This window comes from Eschrichtius robustus, chromosome 15, assembly GCF_028021215.1.
Source record: "Eschrichtius robustus isolate mEscRob2 chromosome 15, mEscRob2.pri, whole genome shotgun sequence".
Classification (NCBI taxonomy): Eukaryota; Metazoa; Chordata; class Mammalia; order Artiodactyla; family Eschrichtiidae; genus Eschrichtius; species Eschrichtius robustus.
Window position 1 is genome coordinate 75,670,599 of NC_090838.1, and position 22,073 is coordinate 75,692,671.

General features: G+C 38.4%; 1 protein-coding gene across 1 annotated transcript in view; it reads left to right on the plus strand.

The window, feature by feature from the left end:
• CTNNA2 (catenin alpha 2) overlaps nucleotides 1-22,073 on the plus strand; it is a 1,055,603-nt gene that overhangs the window by 257,721 nt on the left and 775,809 nt on the right. The window contains exons 5-6 of the mRNA XM_068564030.1: nucleotides 3,466-3,585; nucleotides 8,226-8,492. Coding sequence (XP_068420131.1) covers nucleotides 3,466-3,585; nucleotides 8,226-8,492 — 387 coding nt within the window. The remainder of the gene's footprint in view (nucleotides 1-3,465; nucleotides 3,586-8,225; nucleotides 8,493-22,073) is intronic.

A 22,073-nucleotide genomic window follows, 5' to 3' on the forward strand; every position in this document is an offset into this window, starting at 1 on the left:
GGTGAGGTTGGGAGGGGCAGTCACAGAGTTAGAGAGATACAGGGTGTGGAGTGTCTCGGTTATCATGATAATTAGTTTGGACTCTACCCATTTGTTTAGACTCTGTATAGATTATGGGGAACTGCTGAGTAGTCCTAAGCATTAGAATCAGCTTCGTGATTTAGCCAAATAATTTTGGTAGCAATATGAAGAAGGAATTAGAAGAGGGGTGAGCCCAAGCAGAGAGACAGATTGAGAGATGATTAAAATGATCCAGGCCAGTGAATGAAAGGAAAGCTGAGTGAAGGCAGTGGCAGTATGTACTGTGAAGGGGTAGATTTTAGAGAAATTAAGAGGTGGAATCACTAGAACCTGGAGACTGATCACATGGGGCAGGACTCTTAATGAATCTTCATTATCAGCTGATCAGTACAATCCAAACTGGACCCCAGCAGCTTTACAAAACCATCCTTTTTAGGAAACTGAGGCAGCACAGCCTGGGAGTTAAAAGTATGAGCTCTGGAGCAAACTATCTGGGCTCACACCCTGGTTCCTGCACTCTCTTGCTGTGAGACCTCTCAGGCTGGCTGTGTCACCCCTCTGGCTGCAGTCTTTCCTCTGTAAAGAAGAAACAAGAAAACTATCAGCTTCAAAGAGCTGTTTTGGAGGACTAAATTAGATATATGTAAAACATTTGGACCAATGTCTGCTACATCATAAGTAGTCAGGGACACTGTCTATTGTCATTTTTCTTGTACAAGCTGAAAGTAACTTTGGAAATGTATCAAGCTGTATTATTGTACTTTATAAAGCATGGCACTTTATAAATAAATGATGCTAGCATTTAATCATTCTTGCTATCTGATGAAATCATTTTCTTCACTTTTGAACAAGGAAACAGAAAATTTAATCAAGAAGGCCAGCTTATCTTTAGGAGGCAGAAAGATAAAGTATGATGTTGCTGAGATATCCATGGTCAAACCAGAGTATATGGCTCAACAAGTAAAGTAGTTAAATATAGAATCTTGTCTTCATTCATTCATTTACTTGGCCAATTCCTATTTCCAAGATAACATCTTTTAAATTTAGCTATAAATCCAGATCCTAACAAGAGAGCTTTGTATGACTTATTAGTTTCATTAGTGTCACTTAAAATCCAATCAACTGGATATCAACTGAAGGACCCTGGAATGAGGTCAGTCTGTCCAAACGGAAATGATCGTAACAATGATTTGTAGCACTGGTATGGGCAGTGACTGTGGACAGGAGAACAGGGTCACACGGTCCAGGAGGGGAATCAGACTCTTCTGTTCCCGCTGTCCCCATCCCCGTATGCCTGCCTAGCTCCTCGTAGGTGCTTAATAAGTATTCATACTTAAGAAGTATGAATTCTTAGACTACTTTTTTACATCAAAATAAGTAAGTGCAGCTTTCAGTCAGGAAAATTGGAGATTGATTTGATGTAATTAAATTATTGTCTTTGGCCACACTGTGCAGCATGTGGGGTCTTAGTTCCCCAACCAGGGATCAAACCTATGCCTGCTGCATTGGGAGCACGGAGTCTTAATCACTGGACCACCAGGGAAGTCCTGGAGACTGATTTAAAGAGTCTGTCTCAAACAATTTGACAGAGCTGTCGACTAAATAATAATGACAAGTAGGCTTGCTTTGGAAATGGGGGTAAGGGCTATTTCAGACAAACTCTGAGAAGACTCAAGATTTTAAGAGTTTTAAGGGACAAGCTCTGAAAATAATATCTAAATCCACCAAATAGGGAGGAAATTTTAATATCCTGTCTAGAAGTTCACCCTTTTCAGCTATCCCCATCCCCAGAACTCAGGCTCCAGTATTAAGGACAGGAAGACCTGCCAGAGCTGAGGGTTCTCACGTTGGTGTTTGTCAGCCCAGGCTGGCCATGGGAGGAGAATAACTATCTGTAGGGTCCAAGGTCAGGAGGGCATTTATTACAAGGAAGGATGTGGCAGCTGCCTCTAAGGGCCCCCTTTATCAGCTTGTTGGAAGTGACTTCCCAATCCAGCACACAGAGTCCCCCAAACCTCCCCTTATAACACCTCCCCCATGAGCACCACTCTTCTTCTCAGAACCATCACACAGCCTGCCATCTGTGTCCTTCCACTCTTCCCAGGTCCCTGTCACCTGCAGACTTTCCAAGAGCAAGATTTAGCCTTTCCTCTTCACAATCATTCAGGAACAATGCAAATAGGTACGAAAGAAAGATCTTCTATCTTCCATAAAAGATGAGAATGGAAACCTAATTTTATCTGGAGTCTAGATTGAACCCCCATCACCATCATTCTAAATAACTTCCCTTGCTTGCTGCAACTCTTTCCTTAATGAAATGTTAGCCTATTTAGTAAATTTAATGGTATTGTCATATCTATGGAGGAAAAGATTTGATGATATCCATTATCACTGGTTTATATACACTACTCTCTTCCTGCACTCAGTGGAAATTGGTGAGGAAGTTGGATTAGCCACCTTTGTGATTGTGTCAAGTTAAACAAAGGTGTATCTCCATAGTACTATGTTAATCTATGACTTTTTCTAGCCATTTTAATGGTCATTTGGATTTCCGCATTGTCAAACAATGAACTGTCTGTATATTGTCCTTTGATTTGGTCTAAACTACAAGAGCCAATTGGAATTCTGCAGTAGACCCATACATTCTCTGTATTTCTCATTACTCTTTCACAGCTACCATTTCTCTTTTTCTACTGCCACTCTCAGAAGCCTGTATTAGTTGAGGCCTCTCTACCAGACCCCCTTCAAAACTAAGAACTTTTGATTTTGCAAACATAGTTCTGTCTTGTGCCTTATTCACTCACGATTATGTTCTTGGCTATTTCCACTGATCGTTATTCTGTTCACCCTAGTTGATGCCACCTTACATGGCAACAAAACTTCAAATTCACTTACTTCTCGAGGCTCAAAATTTTCTCTTCTATTGGATGGCAAGGTGTAAACTCAGCTTATAATTACAATCCCTTTAGTCCCAGATTTAGAGGTGATGCCAAGAAGATTGGTTGCGATTTAAGCTATCTCAAACTTTTTGCAGCCCAGGAGTTCCTCCAGTTTTTGTTTGCAAAACATTTCCTCCTCTGAAGATTTCTAAAGTTTGTTTTTCAATTCCATATTTCTTAAGTATATTTTCCTTTATTTTTCTACTTGAAATTAAAAGTCCATATCCCTTATCAAAACCATAACTCAAAATACAATCAATGTAGTATTTTATATGCTTCAGGAGTTCAGCAATTATTATCTTTTATATACAAAATATATAAATGTTGAACAAATATTTATTCTGATTATAAATGCTTCTTGGGGTACTTTTTCCCATTATTTTATTTAAATGTTAATGCATAAATGTTTTCTTTTTAACAAACTAGCATTTCTAGCATGTTTAATAATATTGCAATACTATCCAGTTATAAATATATTGGATTTTTTTTTTTTTAATCGCTTCAGGTGGAGGAGGCCTTGGAAGCTGTCAAAAATGCTACAAATGAGCAAGACCTTGCAAATCGCTTTAAAGAATTTGGAAAAGAGATGGTGAAACTTAACTATGTAGCTGCAAGAAGACAACAGGTGGGAAAGATTTTGGAAATCTAGGGGAGAAAGTGAGTGAGTTTAAGTAACCTTGTAGTTTTGTAGGCCCGGACAGTGGATCAGCTGCATCTGCTGGCTGTCAGATCATCAGATACCTTAGGAACCTGTGATCACAAAGGCATCTTCCTACTCAAGCCCGTTCTGGCCCTACTGTACAGTCGTGGTACTCCCTGGGTACTCTCGGGCCCCTGCGTGCTTACAGTAGGTCACAGGCCACCTGCTTCACTGGTGGGAACCACCATGCCAGCCCTACCACACTCTAACCTTTCTTTTTCTTTGACTTTTATATTTATTTTTTTATGGAAGTATAGTTGATTTACAATGCTGTGTTAATTTTGGCTGTACAGCAAAGTGATTCAGTTATACATATATTGATATATACATTTTTAAATATTCTTTTCCATCATGGTTTATCTCAGGATACTGAACATAGTTCCCTGTGCTATACAGCAAGACCCTGTTGTTATGCACTCCATGTGTAATTGTTTGCATCTGCTAACCCCAAACTCCCAGTCCCTCACTCCCCCACCACCCTCCCCCTTCACGACCACAAGCCTGTTCTCTATGTCTGACCACACTCTAACCTTTTGTTCACACTTGGAAAAGCTCCCGATTGAAATATAAAGAATATCAAACTGTGGTGTGATGCTGTGGCCATCCCTGGGCACTGTCCTTAGCCCTCACTTTTTATCTCCCAGCCCTGTGGACAGCACCGTGCATATACACACCCCAAGTGTGTAGTATGTACAGTGAAACTTTTATCAAAGAGATTAAGTAAACACGAAGAAAACTAAAGAAAAGACAGAGAAAGAGAGAGAGAGAAGGGAATGGACAGGGGAGGGAGAGCACAGGTAGCAAGTCACTTTGGTGAAGGTGGTTGACCTGGGGTTTTCTTTGCCTCCCTTTTGTCTCAAGATGACACTCTCCATTTAGCCTGCTCTATTTGTTCAGTAGGTACCATTAGAATTTTGTTTCCAAAGAGTGTGTCTTTTTCTTTCTTCTTAGAAAAAACATCTTTAAATGTGGAGAGGTTAGTTAAAATCCTATTCACCCATCTTCTTGACTACTCCTAGGATTCTTCGACATTTTGGGCACTTCCTAGGGACTTTTTCTAAGGTTCTCTGTGACCAACAGGAGAATTCTAGTGAACATTTGTTGAGTGTTCATCTGTGCCAGACTGAAGTGACACCCGTATTACAAACTTGACCAAGATCTAGTCCCTTCCCTAAAGAGCTTCCAGTGTCCTTTGTGGTGGGCACACAGCCATGATTTTAGTTCAGGCGATTATTTTTACATATTTTGTTATCAGCAGAATGCTTTGTTCAAGTGGAATCTTGTGTGGTAGCCCACAATGTAATGTGGTTAGGAGCTAAGTTACTCTAAAGCACAGGTTTGAGGCCCAAAACCCACTTAGCTTGTTTAAACACCTGAAAAAAAAAAATGCACTGAATCTTGATTTCAGTGAACCAAGGGGGAGGCTGGGGAGAACGGTGGGTGCCAGGACACTCAGAGTCTTGCAGAGTGTTTGGATTTTATTGTAAGTGAATGGGTAGTAGTTGAATAGTTCAGAGTTTGGTATCAAAGTCTCAGATTTACAGTTTAATGTTACTCTAGGTACATTGCAAAGAGGGGGTAGCATGGAAGAGGAGAAACTAGTTGTAGTTGGGAGGGGGCTGAAGTCATCTAGGTGAGCGATGCTGGTGATTCTGGAAAATCTTTATCAAAAGTCCAGGCTCTCGTTCAATTCATCCAAAAGAATTTGGTGAGGAACACAAAACACAGAGGAAAAAATAAATACACACACGGAGTCTGAGGATCAAAGAGAACAAAGACACAGTTTATTCAGGACAGAAGCAAAAGTTACACACTCAGAGAAGAGTGTGGGCGTCCTCTAGAGTGAGGGGTGCCACCCAGGGTTGTTGATCCTCTTTTTGTCTTATTTTTAGCACTTTGAATGGGTGGGGGTCTTTTTGATTAGGGGGTGGAATATTCTTTGAGCAGGGGGCTGAGGTGTGGCCTGGATTGCACCAGGTTGCATCAGCTTCTGGTCCTGCACATTTGTCTCCTGAAGCCACCCTCCATGCGCTCTAGGAGCTGTTTTCCCTTCAATTGTCCTTTACTAGTTGAGTGCCACACATGGAAGGTCCTATAGGGTCATCAGCAACCTGTGCATTTTTATTGCACATGCTCCATGGTTTTTCATGGTCAGAGTTTCTTGCTCAGATGCTACAAAGTTTTTGTTTTAGATGCCATTCCTCCATGCATCATGGCCTCAGTAAGGGCAAAACAAGGAGGTAGCTTTGCCTTCTGACTAATGCCTGTGCACGAGGAAGCTGTCCTGGGGCCCGGCTGTGTCTTTTCTGCCTTAGTGGTGGTCTCAGATAGCTTGGCAGCAGTACCGATGGAGAAAAGCATAGGGAGTCCACATTTATTTTGAAAATAGAACACTCAGGACCTGCTGTGGAATTGGCTGTGGGAGGTTAGGGAGTGAAAGCAACCAGTTCACATCTGAGGTTCTGTTTGAGCAAATGGGTAGGTGGTGAGGGATTTACTGAGATGGGTGAAGATTGGAAAGGGATCAGTGAGGTTTAGAGATCAAGATTTCATACTTAGATACATTGATTTTGAGATGCTTGTAAGATCCATGTAGAAATGTCAGAAGGAGAGAGATGTGGGTTGGAGATGGAAACAAGTCATCAGCATGTAGCTGGTATTAAAATCCACAGTACTATATGAGATATTCATCTGAGAATGCCCATAAATATAATTTATTTTTATCTCATTAACCTTGTTTTAACTATTGCTATTTCACACTCTTTCAAGAAAATTTAGGAAAAAAAGTAGAATTAAAAGAAGAAAAAAAATTGTATAACACTCTACCAGCCACAGAAACGTCGTGCTAATATTTTGGTATATTGCTTTTCAGTTGTTTATCTTCATATTGTAACATATTTACAATCATACTGTGCACAGAAATAGGCGTAAAATGTTCTTCTTTATTTATCTTATAAATATTACCCATTTTATTATTTTTATGGAAACTTCTTTTAATATCCACATAAAGAGTCCATCAAATGAAAACTTCAATAGTCTACTTAACCAATTCTTCATAAATCAGCATTTACATTGTTTACAGGGTTTTTTCATGTGATTATAAATGTTTCTAAAAATATCTTTATGGAAAGAATTTCCCACCCCCTATTTCTCACTTTCATATTTAGATTTTTTTTTTAGTATAGATATATCCCAGAATGGAATCTAAGATTTCTGGACCAGGTGTTCTGGAGGTTAATAAGACCCTTCATGACTAGTTGGGAGGAAACTTCTACCTGCACCGCCTATATTATTGACCAGTGTAGAGGATACCCTCACATGTTGGTTCCCCATTTATCTGTGTTGATCTTTAGGGCTAAAAATAAGTCATCCCAATTTAGAAATTGTGTTGGCTGGCATAGATCTGTTAGTGCTTAAGCAAAGGGGGATAGATAGCTCAGTTAGTTATTTACTACTTAATGTCAGTTTGTCTTGACAATCTTAGATATCAAATATAATGTGCTTGTCTCAGAATTATTTTGACCCATGGAAGAGAGATGTAATTCACTGTTTCCAGGTCATCCATCTATCATGTACCAAGTGAGCAAATAGGAATAGAACCCCAGTGGTTCAAATACCCTCTAATGATAAATTTTGAAGCTAGAGAAATTTTCTCCCAGAGGTACTCAGCTGGCAGTCCTACATGGCTCTCAGAGAACAGTACTGCCTTTAACATTTCCAAAAATGCTGTGAACATTTTCTTAACAATACCCTTTAAAGCTGAAAATAAAGAGACTCTCCAGCGGTACTATTTTGACATCCAAAACTAAGAAAGCAAATCATCTTTGATCTATTTTTTTATTATTCCCTAAACTCAAATGAGTGATCTGCCATCAAAAGTAGTTTTGAAAAAAATGAACCCTATTCTGAAAATGATAATGAAGTGACAGAGATGCACTAAGCAAAATCAGAGGCGTTCAATTTCCCATGTTTGTGATTGTAATTCAATGTGGAGTCAGGCACAATACCAGAAAACTGAAGTTTGGGTTTACCATCTGCTGATAACTAACTCTGATCCATTCAAGCCATTTACCTTGTTGGTGGCTCAGTTTTTACATTCTTGCAGCAATATTTATTGAATGCATTTCATGGGCCAGATACTGTGCTGTTGCCTAAAGAACCACTGAGCAAGATAGCTAGGGCTCTCTGCTGTCATTAGACATACAGTTTAGGAGAAAGACGTATACTTAAATAAGTAAATACAATAAAGCATTGATGAGTGTTAATGATAGGAGGGAAGAGGGTCTTGTCGGAACAGATAGAAGGGGATGTAGCTTAGAGAGTTGGATGGAGAGTAGGTTCTCAGAGGATGGGCCCCATCAGGGGAAAGGATAGGGTGGAAGAGGAATGCTCAGATATTTCACATAGAAAGAACACTACGTGCAAAGTCTTGGCAGCTAGAGAGAAGAGAGAGGAGATGGTTTCTAAAATTCAGTGGTCCTAGATGTCTGTGACTTTAAGCTCTATTACAGATACTTCCATGGCAAGCTTCATGGAAGTGACGGGTTTGTGTTTTGCACACACAGGAGCTGAAGGACCCTCATTGTCGGGATGAGATGGCAGCTGCCCGAGGGGCTCTAAAGAAGAACGCCACAATGCTGTACACAGCCTCCCAAGCCTTTCTCCGCCACCCAGATGTTGCCGCCACCAGAGCCAACCGAGATTACGTGTTCAAACAAGTGCAGGAGGCCATTGCCGGCATCTCCAATGCTGCTCAAGCTACCTCGCCCACCGACGAAGCCAAAGGCCACACGGGCATCGGGGAGCTGGCTGCGGCTCTGAACGAATTTGACGTAAGCATCTGGGTGATGTACCCAGAAGGGCGTGTGTTTTCACTGAAAAAATGTTTTGGGATGAAGGGCCACCAAGATAATATACATGGATTTAGCTCTGTTGAGGCTTTTGATAGTAAGTTAAACTACCTGATGTATGACTGTTACTAGGAATCCGACATCTTGGTAGAACCTAGTTTACTGGTCTTTAAAGGAACTAACAACTGTGTTAAAGAGGACCTGATCCCATGCAGGTAGAAACCTTGAACGCTGTAACTTTCCTACACCACAGGCTATTTTAGGGACAGTTTATCATTTGCAGGATTATCTTTATTATTAAAGAGGCAAATGTCATAGGCAGTGTAGACATGGATTGCCTCAATGTTGTGTTTGGGTGAAAAAACGCTCTCAATTTCTTCATTTTCAATCAGTGGCAACCAGACTCCACTGCCCTCTCATTTCATCCGGGATCCTGGTCTTCCTCACATCAGCCCCTCTGGGTGGCACCTCTGCTAGTCCCGTGAATGACCCACATTCTGAAACTGCTATTTCTAGGGGTGTGTCCCAATGAGGGAAGCAGTAGAAGGATGGCTCACTGTGCCATAGTCATGGCAACCGAATGAGTGGGAAGGACACATGTCATCAACAGCCCGAGATGACAGCTCTCACTGCCCCTGGGCCAGGATACAGCCCACCTGTGAGAAGGTGGAATTCAGTTGAGTTCATCCCATGTTCAGTGAGAGCCTACATGTGTTGTGAGCTAAAAACATTTATAAATAATTAGTATCTGCTTTTAAGAGTTATATTTTCCCTTAGAGGAGATGAAGGATGCAGAATGTACTTAAACCCTTTAAGTGATAAAATACAATGTAACAGGAATTCATAGGAGAAAAATTGGTTACTTAACAGCTGTGGAGAAAGATGATGAGCTTAGCTTTTGGATATGTTGACATGAATTTTTGGCAGGAGATGACTGGCTGCCTGCTAGAAAAGAGAACCAGGAGCAAATGATTGTTAAAGGTATGGAGATGGATGATATAAAGGAGGGATAATTATAACACTTTATACACAGATAATTCTTTCCAGTTTTCACAGGCATCTCTCTTCTTTCTTTTATTTTTTCAGTTAGTCAAAAAAAAAAAATACATATATTGAACTCAGACCATATATATATTATTTCCAAAGTTTCTAAAATAAGGATTAAATACAATAAATTTCAAGTATTTACCACAGAAATTAGGCCTTAATATGTACTGCATTCACAAAGTTTTAGGAGACAACAGAAAATTCATTGGAACTAATAAGATACTTCAGTAAGGTTATTGATTTTAAAATAAGGATATAGAAGTTACTAGATTTCCATAATGTAAAAAAAATAGAATAATGGAAAAGAGATCCTGTTCACAAAATAAACAATAAAAATAATTTGTTGGCTTTATTTCACTACTTAATTTTATTTCTTTACTATGTTAGAAATAATCCTGATACAAATGTAGAGGATCTAAGATAGAAAATTATATTACTTTACTGAGGGGTAAGTTTTACTTTTTGATAAATGATGTCATGATCCCAGGTAGGAAAAACTATTGACCCTATCAGTTTTTATAATATTCAGACAATCTGTATAAAAATTCTAGGAGAGTTATTTTGGAACTAGACAGAGTGATGATAAATTTTTTTTTTCCTTTTTTTTTTTCTGGGTTAAGAATGAATGAGCCCATAATTTAAGAAAACAAAAATGAGCAGGTCATGCACTCAGATATTAACACATTACAATGCCACATTAATTTTTACTGAGTGCATTAGAATAAAATTGTCTCATCAGTTAAACAGAGTAGAAAATTACAACATCAAATACAAAATTATTTTATGAAATGATGCTTTCTTATTTTGAAATGGTGCTTTTTAAAATTAAAGAATATTTAGATTTTGACACAATTACACTTTTATAATCATAGTTTATTTTATAATCAAAAAGTAAACAATAAAGCCTAAGTGAGGACCTGGTAATAGAGTAGATATGCAGCATACAGAGGACTCTCCTGAAGGATAGTCAGACTCTTCAGCTGCTGCCGCCTTCTGCCGGAGAGCGTGGTGACTGCAGCTTCCCATTCTCTTTGTATCTCAACCATTTTCATTAAAAGGAGCTTTTAACCCGCAGTGAATTTAACAATTGGGGCATCATTGGGTTATTATGGCTTTGGATTCAGAAAATAAAACTTAGGCCATGTGGGAAAAGTTTATTAGCAAAGTATGTTGGCGTACTTTCCAACTGTTCTAATAGGTTGGTATCTTCTCATTATGGACAAATAGGCTGTGGGAGGTTAACATATGAATGTAATAGTCAAAGATTTCTTTTTTTATAAAAAAAGTGGCATATTAACGAATTCACTAATTATATTTTATTAACTTTATATATTGCTGTGTGTCATTATAAATATTAACTAAGTGAGGTTTATTACTTATATTAACTCAGTATCTTATATGTTAACTAATTGTATATTATATTAGCTAAGTATATTAACCAAGTAATATTGTATTATTAAATGTATATTAGTTCTCAAGCTATGTAAATTGCATACAGCATTATCTAATGTTTAAAATTGTATTTCTCAGATGTTGACAAAAATCAACATGTAGAACTGTCTCAATTAGCAATTCATAGATAGTAATCCCATTTGGTGTGGTTCTCTAAAAACAGTTATTTAGTAAATGAAATTAATTTCAGTACTTTCTCAAAAGTCGTAATGCTAGTAAAATATTATTATTTAAAGATATATTGTAATTAACCAGTTGTAGATGTTTTTTTTATCATTTCTGACACCAGCAAACCTAGACAGTCCTTAATGATATTTGAAAATCTCTCACTAAAAATAATGTTCCATTTCTCTTTGTAACAGAATTATACATTTCTGTTCTATATTTGCATAATGAATACCTCAGTATTTTTAATTTCCCAGGCATATTGACTTGAAGTTGATTTAGAATTCACAGGCATTTGTCTTAAATCCTAAATGCTATTCTCAGATATTAAACAAATTGATATTACATTGGGTGGGAAACTCACTGACACTTCTGGTGATTTACTTTTCTGGTAATATCCCTTACCGGTGCTTGGTTTGGTGGCTTGCCAATGTAATAAGGATTTGAAAAAGTCAAGCAACTTTGAGATTCTGAAGTGAAAGGAACCGTACAAATACAAAATATATTTTCAGTCATCCCCTAATGTTGAATTTGAAGTCCAGTCCATTTCATAATAATAGTCATCATTGTGTTAAACCCAGTTTTACTGGGAGGTAGGATGCAGAAGTGGCTTCGAGTTTCTCAGTTGATTAAGAACAAGGCAAAAATTAGTATTTTTGCATTCATTTGTCTAAAATTATAGGATTGATTTCTACCTGGGTAGTTATAATTATGGCTCAATGCTCGGTGACCTATTTTCTGGCATTATTATCCTACCTACATAGGAAGAGTTGATGTAGTGATTTATGAAGTAAAAGACTGAAAGAAAAAAACCAGTATTTTAACAACTTGAAACTGTCAAGAGAGTCTCTAATGATACAACAGCAAAAAGTAAAATGATTGCTAATCAATGGAAAAATCAACCTCTGTTTAAAATGTGGCAACTTGAGGTAGGTAATATTATCTAGTGAAGCTATCTACTAAGGGATACTGAAAAGAATTTAGAAAAATGTGGTGACTGCTCAGAAGTAAATCATGTTATAATGTCAATTTTGACTGCTAGAAAACTTCCAAGAGTGGGAGAGAGGAAAGTGAAAAGTTATTCCTAAAGAATTTCTTTATTATTTTAAAGAAAAGAGAGTATGCCATGCCTTGTTTTTTGAAGCTTTCTTTTGTAGATGAAGATACTTTAGAAAAATGGAAATTGACACCATTCATGATCCAGTCTTCATAATTGATAGCTACTTTGCTTTTACAGTTATTTTCTTTTAAATCAGACAATTCCTTTAATCTTAATATCAAATTCCTCTAATCTAAAGCATTCTACTTGTGGTTTTGCTTCTTTCTTTTCCCATTTCCCTGGGAATTGGCTTGACTAATAATTCTCTTTTGCTTTTACATTTAATTTCTCCTACTCCACTTGTTTGGTTCCCTCAGCCTATAGAAAAAATGTATTTGTATTCTACAAACTAAAAAGAAAATGAAATAAAATGTTAGACTACCATACTTACCATCTTCTCATATTTCACTCTTTGTTTTCCTTACAGAGTTAAGAAGTAGATTCTAATCTACTTGGCCGCTGACTAGCTCTTACCTCTTTCAGCCTTGTCGTCTACCCTCTACTCCTGCCCCTCCTCTGTGATACTATGTCTGAGGGTCTCTAGGGAACGTTCACTCATGAAATCTTTGTGCTCTTATTTTCTAGTTCTTGACTGCTTCAACTTTGGAAAGAGGGGGGCATTGAATAGTATTAACTATACTTTCTCTTTCACTGTATTACTTCTCACTTGCAAGATTTAAATATCTGTGCTTGAGAAGTAGGACAGTCTGGTCTCAACCACATTGAGCTGAAATGTCACCATGACATCCCAACTCTGTGTAAGTTGCCATTTTTATTCCTGCCTCATTTTTCATACCTCCCCTCTACCTTTTAGGTTTTCTTCCTTTTTTCCTCCTTCTTTTTAAATATATTTTCATTCCTTGATCCACTGCTAATTCTCTCACTGATCTGGCATTCAGTGGGTGGAAATGTTGGCGTGTGAGTATGAGGAATGATGAGACATCTGTATCACAGGTGGATGAGGATGGCAAGGATCTGTAATCTGACAAAGTTAAGGGATTGAGGCTAACCGCAGTGGGAGAGAATTGTCACACCCCGGGGAGTAACTTCGTGCTCCAGTGTTTAATCCCTAGGGTTATTCCAACTGTGTGCTGTCCTCAGGGGGTGCACTCAGATTCTAGGAGATTTAGTCCAAAGAAAGAGGTGAAGGGGCAGGAGTCCAGCTGACAGCAATCACTTCACAGCAGGACCCCAGCTCATTGCTGGGACATGAGAAGAGGTTTCTGGGTACCTGAGAGTAATAACAACCCTGGACTAGGGTTTGGGATCCAGGGTTGGCATATAGCTCCAGTGGAGAGCTGGAGGGCTATGTAGATCACTTAGGTCACAGGCCCAAATACATGACCTCAGAGATCTATGCCGAAGGAATCTGAAGAAGTAGAGTTTTTCTGTTGACCCCCTTCTCCAAATATCACTCTTCATATTTTTGAATAAGAAATAATTATTTCTTGTTATTGTTACTAGGCCCAGATAGATGCTCCCGGGGAAGCACTAGTCCCTTAAGGAGCCATAAGCCAGAATTCTGGCTGACTCAGGGATTCTTAAAAGGTTTTATTGATTCATGGTCTCTACAACATCAGGCAAGGAGGAAGGTCTCCTTGGAGAAGTACATTTCACAGAGCATCTTGCTCGGTCCTTTCCCAGTTCTAACCCTCCCTTTTGCTGTGGAAATCAACATAGTTATTTATCAGAGAGGCTCACCCCAGGCCTCATCTCCTTCTCGGATGTTCTGTAAAGTTATTCTGACTGCAGACATCTGGGAACCCCCATATTGGGTTAAGAAGATCATAAGTTTTCTATGTATTTGTTTACATTAGAGTGAGGATGGAGAGAGGAGAGGAGAGGGCCCCATCAAAATACTGTAAACACACTGGTAAGGAAAATGCAAGATGTAGCTCATGTTCTAAAGCAATTAGCAAAGTGGAGGACAAATGTATAAAAATAAAAGCCAGTGAGCAGGACCATTTAACTTTTGAAAAGCAATTTCAGATTTCTAATTCAGGTACTAAAAAGATGGAGCAGGCAAGCTCAGCAATTTTCTGCCTGTCTGAGTTCATGCCAATATTTTTGAAGGCTTAATATCTGTACAGTTATTATGTCTGTTATTCTTTAATACGTTTATTAGTACTCCTTAATAATGCTCTCTGCTATATTCCTATGAAGCGGTTCCCTCTTAATGGCTTTTGGAAGTAGCCTAGGACATTGGGAAGAGCCCAGAACTTGTATTCAAATGTCTGGCTACTACTTAAAGCCCTGTAAGTAACAAAGGATGTGTGATCTTAAGTTACCCAGATAGCATCTCTAAGCCTTGGAATAAGGTTTAGGCACAGGAGAGCTAAGATCATTCATAAAGGTGTAAAGGAGAAATGCTTACTGAACAGGTATAGTTACTGCAGTGCTTAAATGCTGTGGTATGCACCTATATACATAGTATGCACCTAACCTTCTGTGTGTGTGTGGGAGGGGTGAGATTAGGGAGGGTGAAATCAGAGAAGAATTCCTGGAGGAGGTGGTGCATGAGTAGGAATTAACATGATGAGTGTGAATGAGACTGTTTCTCAGACAGAACATCCTTGCATGCAGAGGTATGGTGGGTAGAGGAAGCGTAAGTTATTTGGTTCTGGAGCCCAGGGAGAAATCTGGCTAAGTCAGTGAGCTGGAGGAAGCTTCTAGAGGCTTGTAGGCCTTGCAAGGGGCTGGGCTTCAACCTGAAGGCATTAGGGAGTTGCTGGTGATCTAAGCAGGGGAATGTATGCATGGTCAGATTTGTGTTTTTAAATATCTCTTTGTCTGCAGGGTGGAGAATGGGAGTGATTAGGGCGAGAGGTTATGAATGTCTGAGGACATTGTGGGAACAGGAATGGGAAGAAGTGGATGGATCTGAACCACATTGAAGGAGTAGAATCAACAGGCCTTGAGAACTGTACTTCTTATTTTCATTTATCGAAAGAGTTAATGCTTTGTATAGTAAGCTTTAATTATGTAAAAAAAAACAAACATTTTTACAGGTCCAGTTGTGAAGTCTTGAGAATTTTCAGTCTTTTGTGGGATATTTGTTTTTTTATGTAATATAACTTTCTTGCATTGATTTCTTTTTTCTGGCTCTTAATTTACTTAACTTACATTCCTACCAGTATAATTATGAAATACCTAGTAATTTATAGATATATATTTTGAACATTTTATTCCAAATTCTACAATATCTAGGATTTTTCTAATTTAGTTTAAGCTATTTATGTTTAATTGAGTTCCAATTAGTGTGTGCTTACTAATGTTTATTTTAGTTTTAAAAAAACAACAAACTTTTACACACACTTTAAAAAAGTGGAGACATTTTCCCATGTGGTAAGACGTAATAGTAATAACAGGGTTAGTAGGGTCCAGCAATTCTCATATCTTCTCTGACTCTATCTGCCCTTTTTTACTCTGGCAAATTAAACTCACCAAAATGTACTTTTAATCCTTCCTAGCTAGAAACATTTGGTGGTGTTTTAGCGTTCTTTATCACACACTGACATCTGGTGGCCAAATAGAACATTAAACCATACTCCAGTGGGTTTCTGTCTACCTGTAAACATATCACAACCTAAATACATACTATGCGGCCAAACTCAGGGGATGTAAATATGGAGAGGGTGTAGTCTGCCTTCAGAGAACTATTAGTCTGCTTACGACAGCTTTTGTACACTAATGTTATACAGTGGATGTTGCATTAATCCCTTTTGGAAAAGTTTGTAGCCCTGGGAAGGTGGTAAAGATGGATACAGATGCAGATGAGTTTATAGCAAGAGATGCTCAAGGCAGGGTGGAGTTTTGGGTGGTTCTACTGGCTGAGTGTGAGACAGTCAGCCAACATCTGGGACAGGCTATTCTTCCTGAGCCAGGAAGCAGGGACCCATTTATCCAGTATCATCATTTATTGCTGAGAAATCTTATTCTGGAACATTGATGCCTCCCATGTCTTCTTGCTTCTAAGAAACTTTAGCTTTTTAAGGTGTTATAAGCCTAGGAGTATTTCCTGATAGCATCATTTACTTTTCTGTCATGTCTTATTATAATTACACCAAGGAAATATCCCACGACAATTTAATTTCTCTTCTACATTTCAATTAGCAAACATGGAGCTACAAAAAGTCATTGCGCAAAATAACATAATGATATTTGAAATATCCTTCTTGAAAATTGTGGTTCAAATTCTCATTTATTTGCCTCCCTGATGTCTTTAATCAAAAGTATTATATTTCCAATCAAGTTTTATTTCTTTTCACAAGGGAAGATGTAAGAATCTATATTTTCCCCAAGATAATAATTTTCTCCTTTAAGAATATTGACTGATTCTGTGGATCTGAGTTCACCTTTATTTCAAATAATTAGTACTAAATCTAACAGTGAATATTGACGTAATTGATTATCATATTCTAAACTGTCTAAATGTGTGATGGCAAGTATCATTTTGATTATCATTTATTTATTAGCCATACTATAAAATTTGGGAACCAAATGAGTCCTTTTATCTAGTGAACTGTTTAGTGGTGAAAAGTGTGATTTATTTAAAATGCTTACCTCCTTGGTCTTATTTTTTTATGATTTCTTGTGTTAGAAGTGCTTCTCTGTACTTAGCCCTCCAGAATCATACCTTCCCCTTCTTGTGTGTTTCCTATGGTACGGTAATGAGGATGTACGTGGTACTCATTTATAAGATTTAGTTTGATTCTGTGGTGAGCTACACACTCACACACACACACATATCCTCCTAAAACACTCATTTGGATTTCTCATCAAACAAATTCCTTAACATACTTCCCGAACTTCTCCAGCAGCATGTTCGGGAAACTTTACTATAACCTATTGAGTCCCATTGTTCATTTCTCCAAATGTTCTCGGATACCCTGTTTTGTTCTTATTACACACATTCATTGAGCTAAGGCAGTTGGGAAATGGTTACCCATGGATGCACGTGTGGCAGAAAAATTTGCAGGCAGCTGATGTAACTGAGGGCATGAGTCCCGTGCTCATCTTCCTGCTTTACGCTAGTCACGCTGGTGGACAATGCGACATCATGGTGTAGGGCAAACAAAACAAGCTCATGTCTGAATCCAGCCACAGAACTCTTCCTTCTATGCCTCTGCTTCTGAATCTATCAAATGAGGTAATAATGTTGACTCCTCAAGATTGTGATAGTAATTTTATGGGATGAACATTCATAGGTGCCTGATCCACGGTAGGCTAGTTACCTTTTTCTCCTACCTCTCTTAACAGAAATGTCAACCAGACATCTTCTACCCAAAGTTAGTGTTAAAGCTGTTGCCTTGTAAAGTCTTAGGGATCAGTACCTGATTGAAAAGTTGTTAATGTCACTTGACAGTAGTTATAGATAACAGTAATACCATTCACTCTCCTGCAGCCCTATCTACACCAACATGCACAACAGCCTTCAAAGGTTTGACCAAAGCATAAGCAATCTTTTTTTAAAAAAAAAAAAATTAGTATTTTTTATTGATATATAGTTGTTTTACAGTGTTGTGTTAATTTCTGCTATGCAGCAAAGTCATTCAGATATATATATGTGTGTATATATATATATATATACATATGTTCTTTTTATATTCTTTTCCATTATGGTTTATCATAGGATATAGAATATAGTTCCCTGTGCTCTGCAGTAGGACCTTATTGTTTATCCATTCTATATGTAATAGTTTGTGTCTGCTAACCCCAAACTCCCAGTCCATCCCTCCCTCACCCCCTTCCCCCTTGGCAACCACAAGTCCGTTCTTTACGTCCATGTCCGTGAGTCTGTTTCTGTTTCATAGATAAGTTCATTTGTGTCATATTTTAGATTCCACATATAAGTGATATCATATGACTTTGTCTTTCTCTTTCTGACTTCACTTAGTATGATCATCTCTAGTTGCATCCATGTTGCCAAAGCATAAGCAATCTTGAAAGGTGGGTAATTCTGCATCACAGGGGAAAAACCCAAGCAGAGATTAAATAACCACCTGGCTGAAGGATGAGTCTTAAAGTAAGAACTTGTAAGTCCAATGTTAACACTGAGCGTGTAAGCTTTCTCTTTGTGTTTATTTGGAAATTCTCATTGCTTTACTGGCTTCTGATGTAGTGAAAGCCACCTTTAGCTTCACATTAAGCATCAGATTTCTTCAGGTTTGGTGGTCTCTGAGATGCTCATAGTACACCTGGAAGGAAGAGGGGCGACTGAGAGAAAGGGGTGGGGAGAGAGGATGAAATGATGGTTTCTGCTCTACCCAGGGACCGCAGTGTAAAGGAATTTATCACTTTTTTAACATGTTCTTTTAACAACATGATATCTTTTCAGCACAATTAATTAGCAAGACATGCCACTTGTTTTAAAGATGTAATTCAAAAACTAAGGAAATATAAAGCAGTGTGAAAAGACAGGGTTGAATCCTACCTTTGATTAATGCTTAGCTTTTCTATCACGAATATTCTCTTGAAAATTTCCAGTATCCTCAGTTGTGGTGAGGAGTAGGACTTCCCCATGTTCTAGACTGAGGATGGACCTATATTTCCCAGACTAGAACATACACTTACAGATCAGAGAGAATTTCTAATATAGAAATTTCTAATACAGGGATTTCTAATTCAGAAAATCAAAGATTAACAGTAGTAAAAGTCCCCTTGTTCCGGTGTAGTCCATATAAGCCAATTTATAAATGTAAAAAGTGATTTCCAGAGAGATCAAACATTTTGCTCAAACTCAACACAAGTAATTATTCTCATAGCCAAAGGAGGAATACAAGTATTTTGATTTCGGCTGTACTGGCGAAGAATGGGGTGGGAGGTGTTATCATTACCATCTCCATCAACTCCCTAAAGATACCCCAACAATCACACAATCTAAGTAGAAGAATATGCTCACTGTGCAAATGCAGCCTCCAGGCAGGTCCTGTCTTACTCCCAACCAGTTTCCCTCTCCTAAAACTGTCCTAGGAAGAAATTCTGGAGCTGACACTGCTTGTTTCCCAGGTCCCTGCTTCGGTTGCTCCTCTGAAAGGACTAGAAACATATATGTGCATCTCTCTGTTTGAAAATAACTTACTATAATCTTCCATAATGCTTCTTAAGCTTATTCTGATCACTGAGGGCTTGGCACAGTCTTTAAGCACAGAAACATCACCGATCAGAAAAAAAGTTTTCTGCAGAAAAATTTTGTTTTTTTTTTACAAAGACCTGTCACAGATTTGAAGATGACATTTGGAGATATCTGAAGGAGGAGAAGATCTCCAAGGTTGGAAAAGATAATGTACTTTATCTGTCACCGACCCCGCAGAGTGTAGCAGACCTTCGGCGTGTGGATGCAGGCTGTTTTTATTTCCAGATTCTCTCAAGCCTACATACCAGAATCACTTTTAAAATATGGAGCAGAAAATAAACCTGAAGTGACACAAGGCAAAGTCAGACTTAATAGTAACATTCTAGCACTTAAGAACTTATTTATGCAGTAAGGAGATATGAAAAACCAAATTTGTAGTGAAAATATCCAAAAAACCTGATTATCTCCCAGATATTTTCTTTAGGTAGTGGTGACTATGAGTATTTTCCCCCTGTATTTCTCATTTCCAAAACTTTCTCTCACTAATATTCCTTAATTTAGAAAAAAAATTTTGCTTGAAAAAATTTAAAACTCTGTTTGCAGACGTTGCAAATATAAAAATAAAGAATACCACATATTCTTTACCTAGATTCACCTATTCTTAATATTTTTCTCCATTTGCTGTGTCATTTGTCATCTCTCTCTGTCTCTCTCAGGCACACAAACTCTTTATTTTTAAATGGTTAAAACCAACCTTAGGGGCTTCCCTGATAGTGCAGTGGTTGAGAATCCGCCTGCCAATGCAGGAGACACGGGTTCGAGCCCTGGTCTGGGAAGATCCCACATGCCGCGGAGCAACTGGGCCCGTGAGCCACAACTACTGAGCCTGCGCGTCTGGAGCCTGTGCTCCACAACAAGAGGGGCCGCGATGGTGAGAGGCCCGCGCACCGTGATGAAGAGTGGCCCCCACTTGCCGCAACTAGAGAAAGACCTCGCACAGAAACGAAGACCCAACACAGCCATAAATAAATTAAAAAAAAAAAACAACCTTATTTTATACACACACACACACACACATGCCCAGACAAACAGCAGAGAATCTTTCCCAAATTATTTCTATTAAGAATTATAGATTTATAAAAGGGGTGACATCAGAACACCTATAAATTTGCTAGCTTGACTAGTTCAAAAAATTATTAATTTAATGGAGGGCTGTAGGTACAACAAAATCTCCCCAGATATTGACTTTACACAGCAATTACCATGAAAAATTTTGTCCTTAAAACTAGATGGTTTGGGCTTCCCTGGTGGTGCAGTGGTTGAGAATCCGCCTGCCAATGCAGGGGACACGGGTTTGAGCCCTGGTCTGGGAAGATCCCACAGGCCGTGGAGCAACTAGGCCCGTGAGCCACAATTACTGAGCCTGCGCATCTGGAGCCTGTGCTCCGCAACAAGAGAGGCCACGATAGTGAGAGGCCCGCGCGCCGCGATGAAGAGTGGCCCCCGCTTGCCACAACTAGAGAAAGCCCTCGCGCAGAAACGAAGACCCAACACAGCCATAAATAAATAAATAAATATTAAAAAAAAAAAAAAATAGATGGTTAAATAAAGTAATCACTTATCTAAGTTTGACTAATCCATGCCCACCTATTCTCAATTTTAGTGTTAAAAAAAAAACACTAAAAAAAAAACCCACTAAATAGAGTTAAGTTTGTTCCCGGTGGATCATCGTATAATATTGAATATGTTCTTTTAAGCATTTTATAAACTTTGATTTTAGAAACATTATTTAAAATGTAAAAAAAAAAAAATTGCTTTCCAATTTGATCAATCTAAACAAAGAAAACTTGACATTTTAATGATGGGATGCCATGTATTTATACTTGGTGAAGAGAGAGAAAGAGACAGAGAGGGAGAGACCTGCATAGTCCATTCATTTCTGACACTAATTTATTACTAAGATTTTCTTTTCCTCATCTCTCCATAAAACTTCAAAGTTGGGAAAGATATTTGAGGTCATCCAGTATCACTTGCTAAGTTCTGCAGTTCCTACTCCACACCCCTAGCAACTGGACCTCCTGCCTTTGCAGGAATTATTGGGAAGAAATCACTGGTGGCCAATTCTTGTTCTATTTTTGGAAAGCTCTGATTGTTAAAAACAAAACAAAACAAAACAAAGAGTTCCTTCTCAAACTGAAATTTCCAGAGCAAATGTCCAAAGCACCTAACCTATCATATTTATCATGATTGTTAGGCTTTACCACATTTTACCATGGTCATAAATGCAAGTCCTATTTCCATGAGATGGCTGGGAATACCTTGATGAGAAAATTTAATTGCTGTGTCCCTGCATGACCAGTTTTCACATAAGATTGGTAGTTAATAAATATCTTGGAATACTTGATTCTGCCAGATTTTTGTGTCTCATCTTGACAAAGTCCTTTTAAGTGGTTTCCTTTCCACTCTTCCAACCTTCTTTAGCCCATTTTCTCACATTGCCACTAAGTTTCCATGCCTTTCTTCTGCTCTTCTTACACAAGAGAGTTTAAGTGTTCCCACTCACTACAAGTATATCAGCTGTTGTTTATTGCCCTGGAAGTAGAAGCCATTGATCCTTGTGTTTCAAATGGGACTGTGTTGGTTATCTCCTGGCCTTTCCTGGTGGTTAAGCATGTCTGTAAGCTTTCATTTCCCATGAGTCTAATGAGGCCGTATAGGTTTGTTG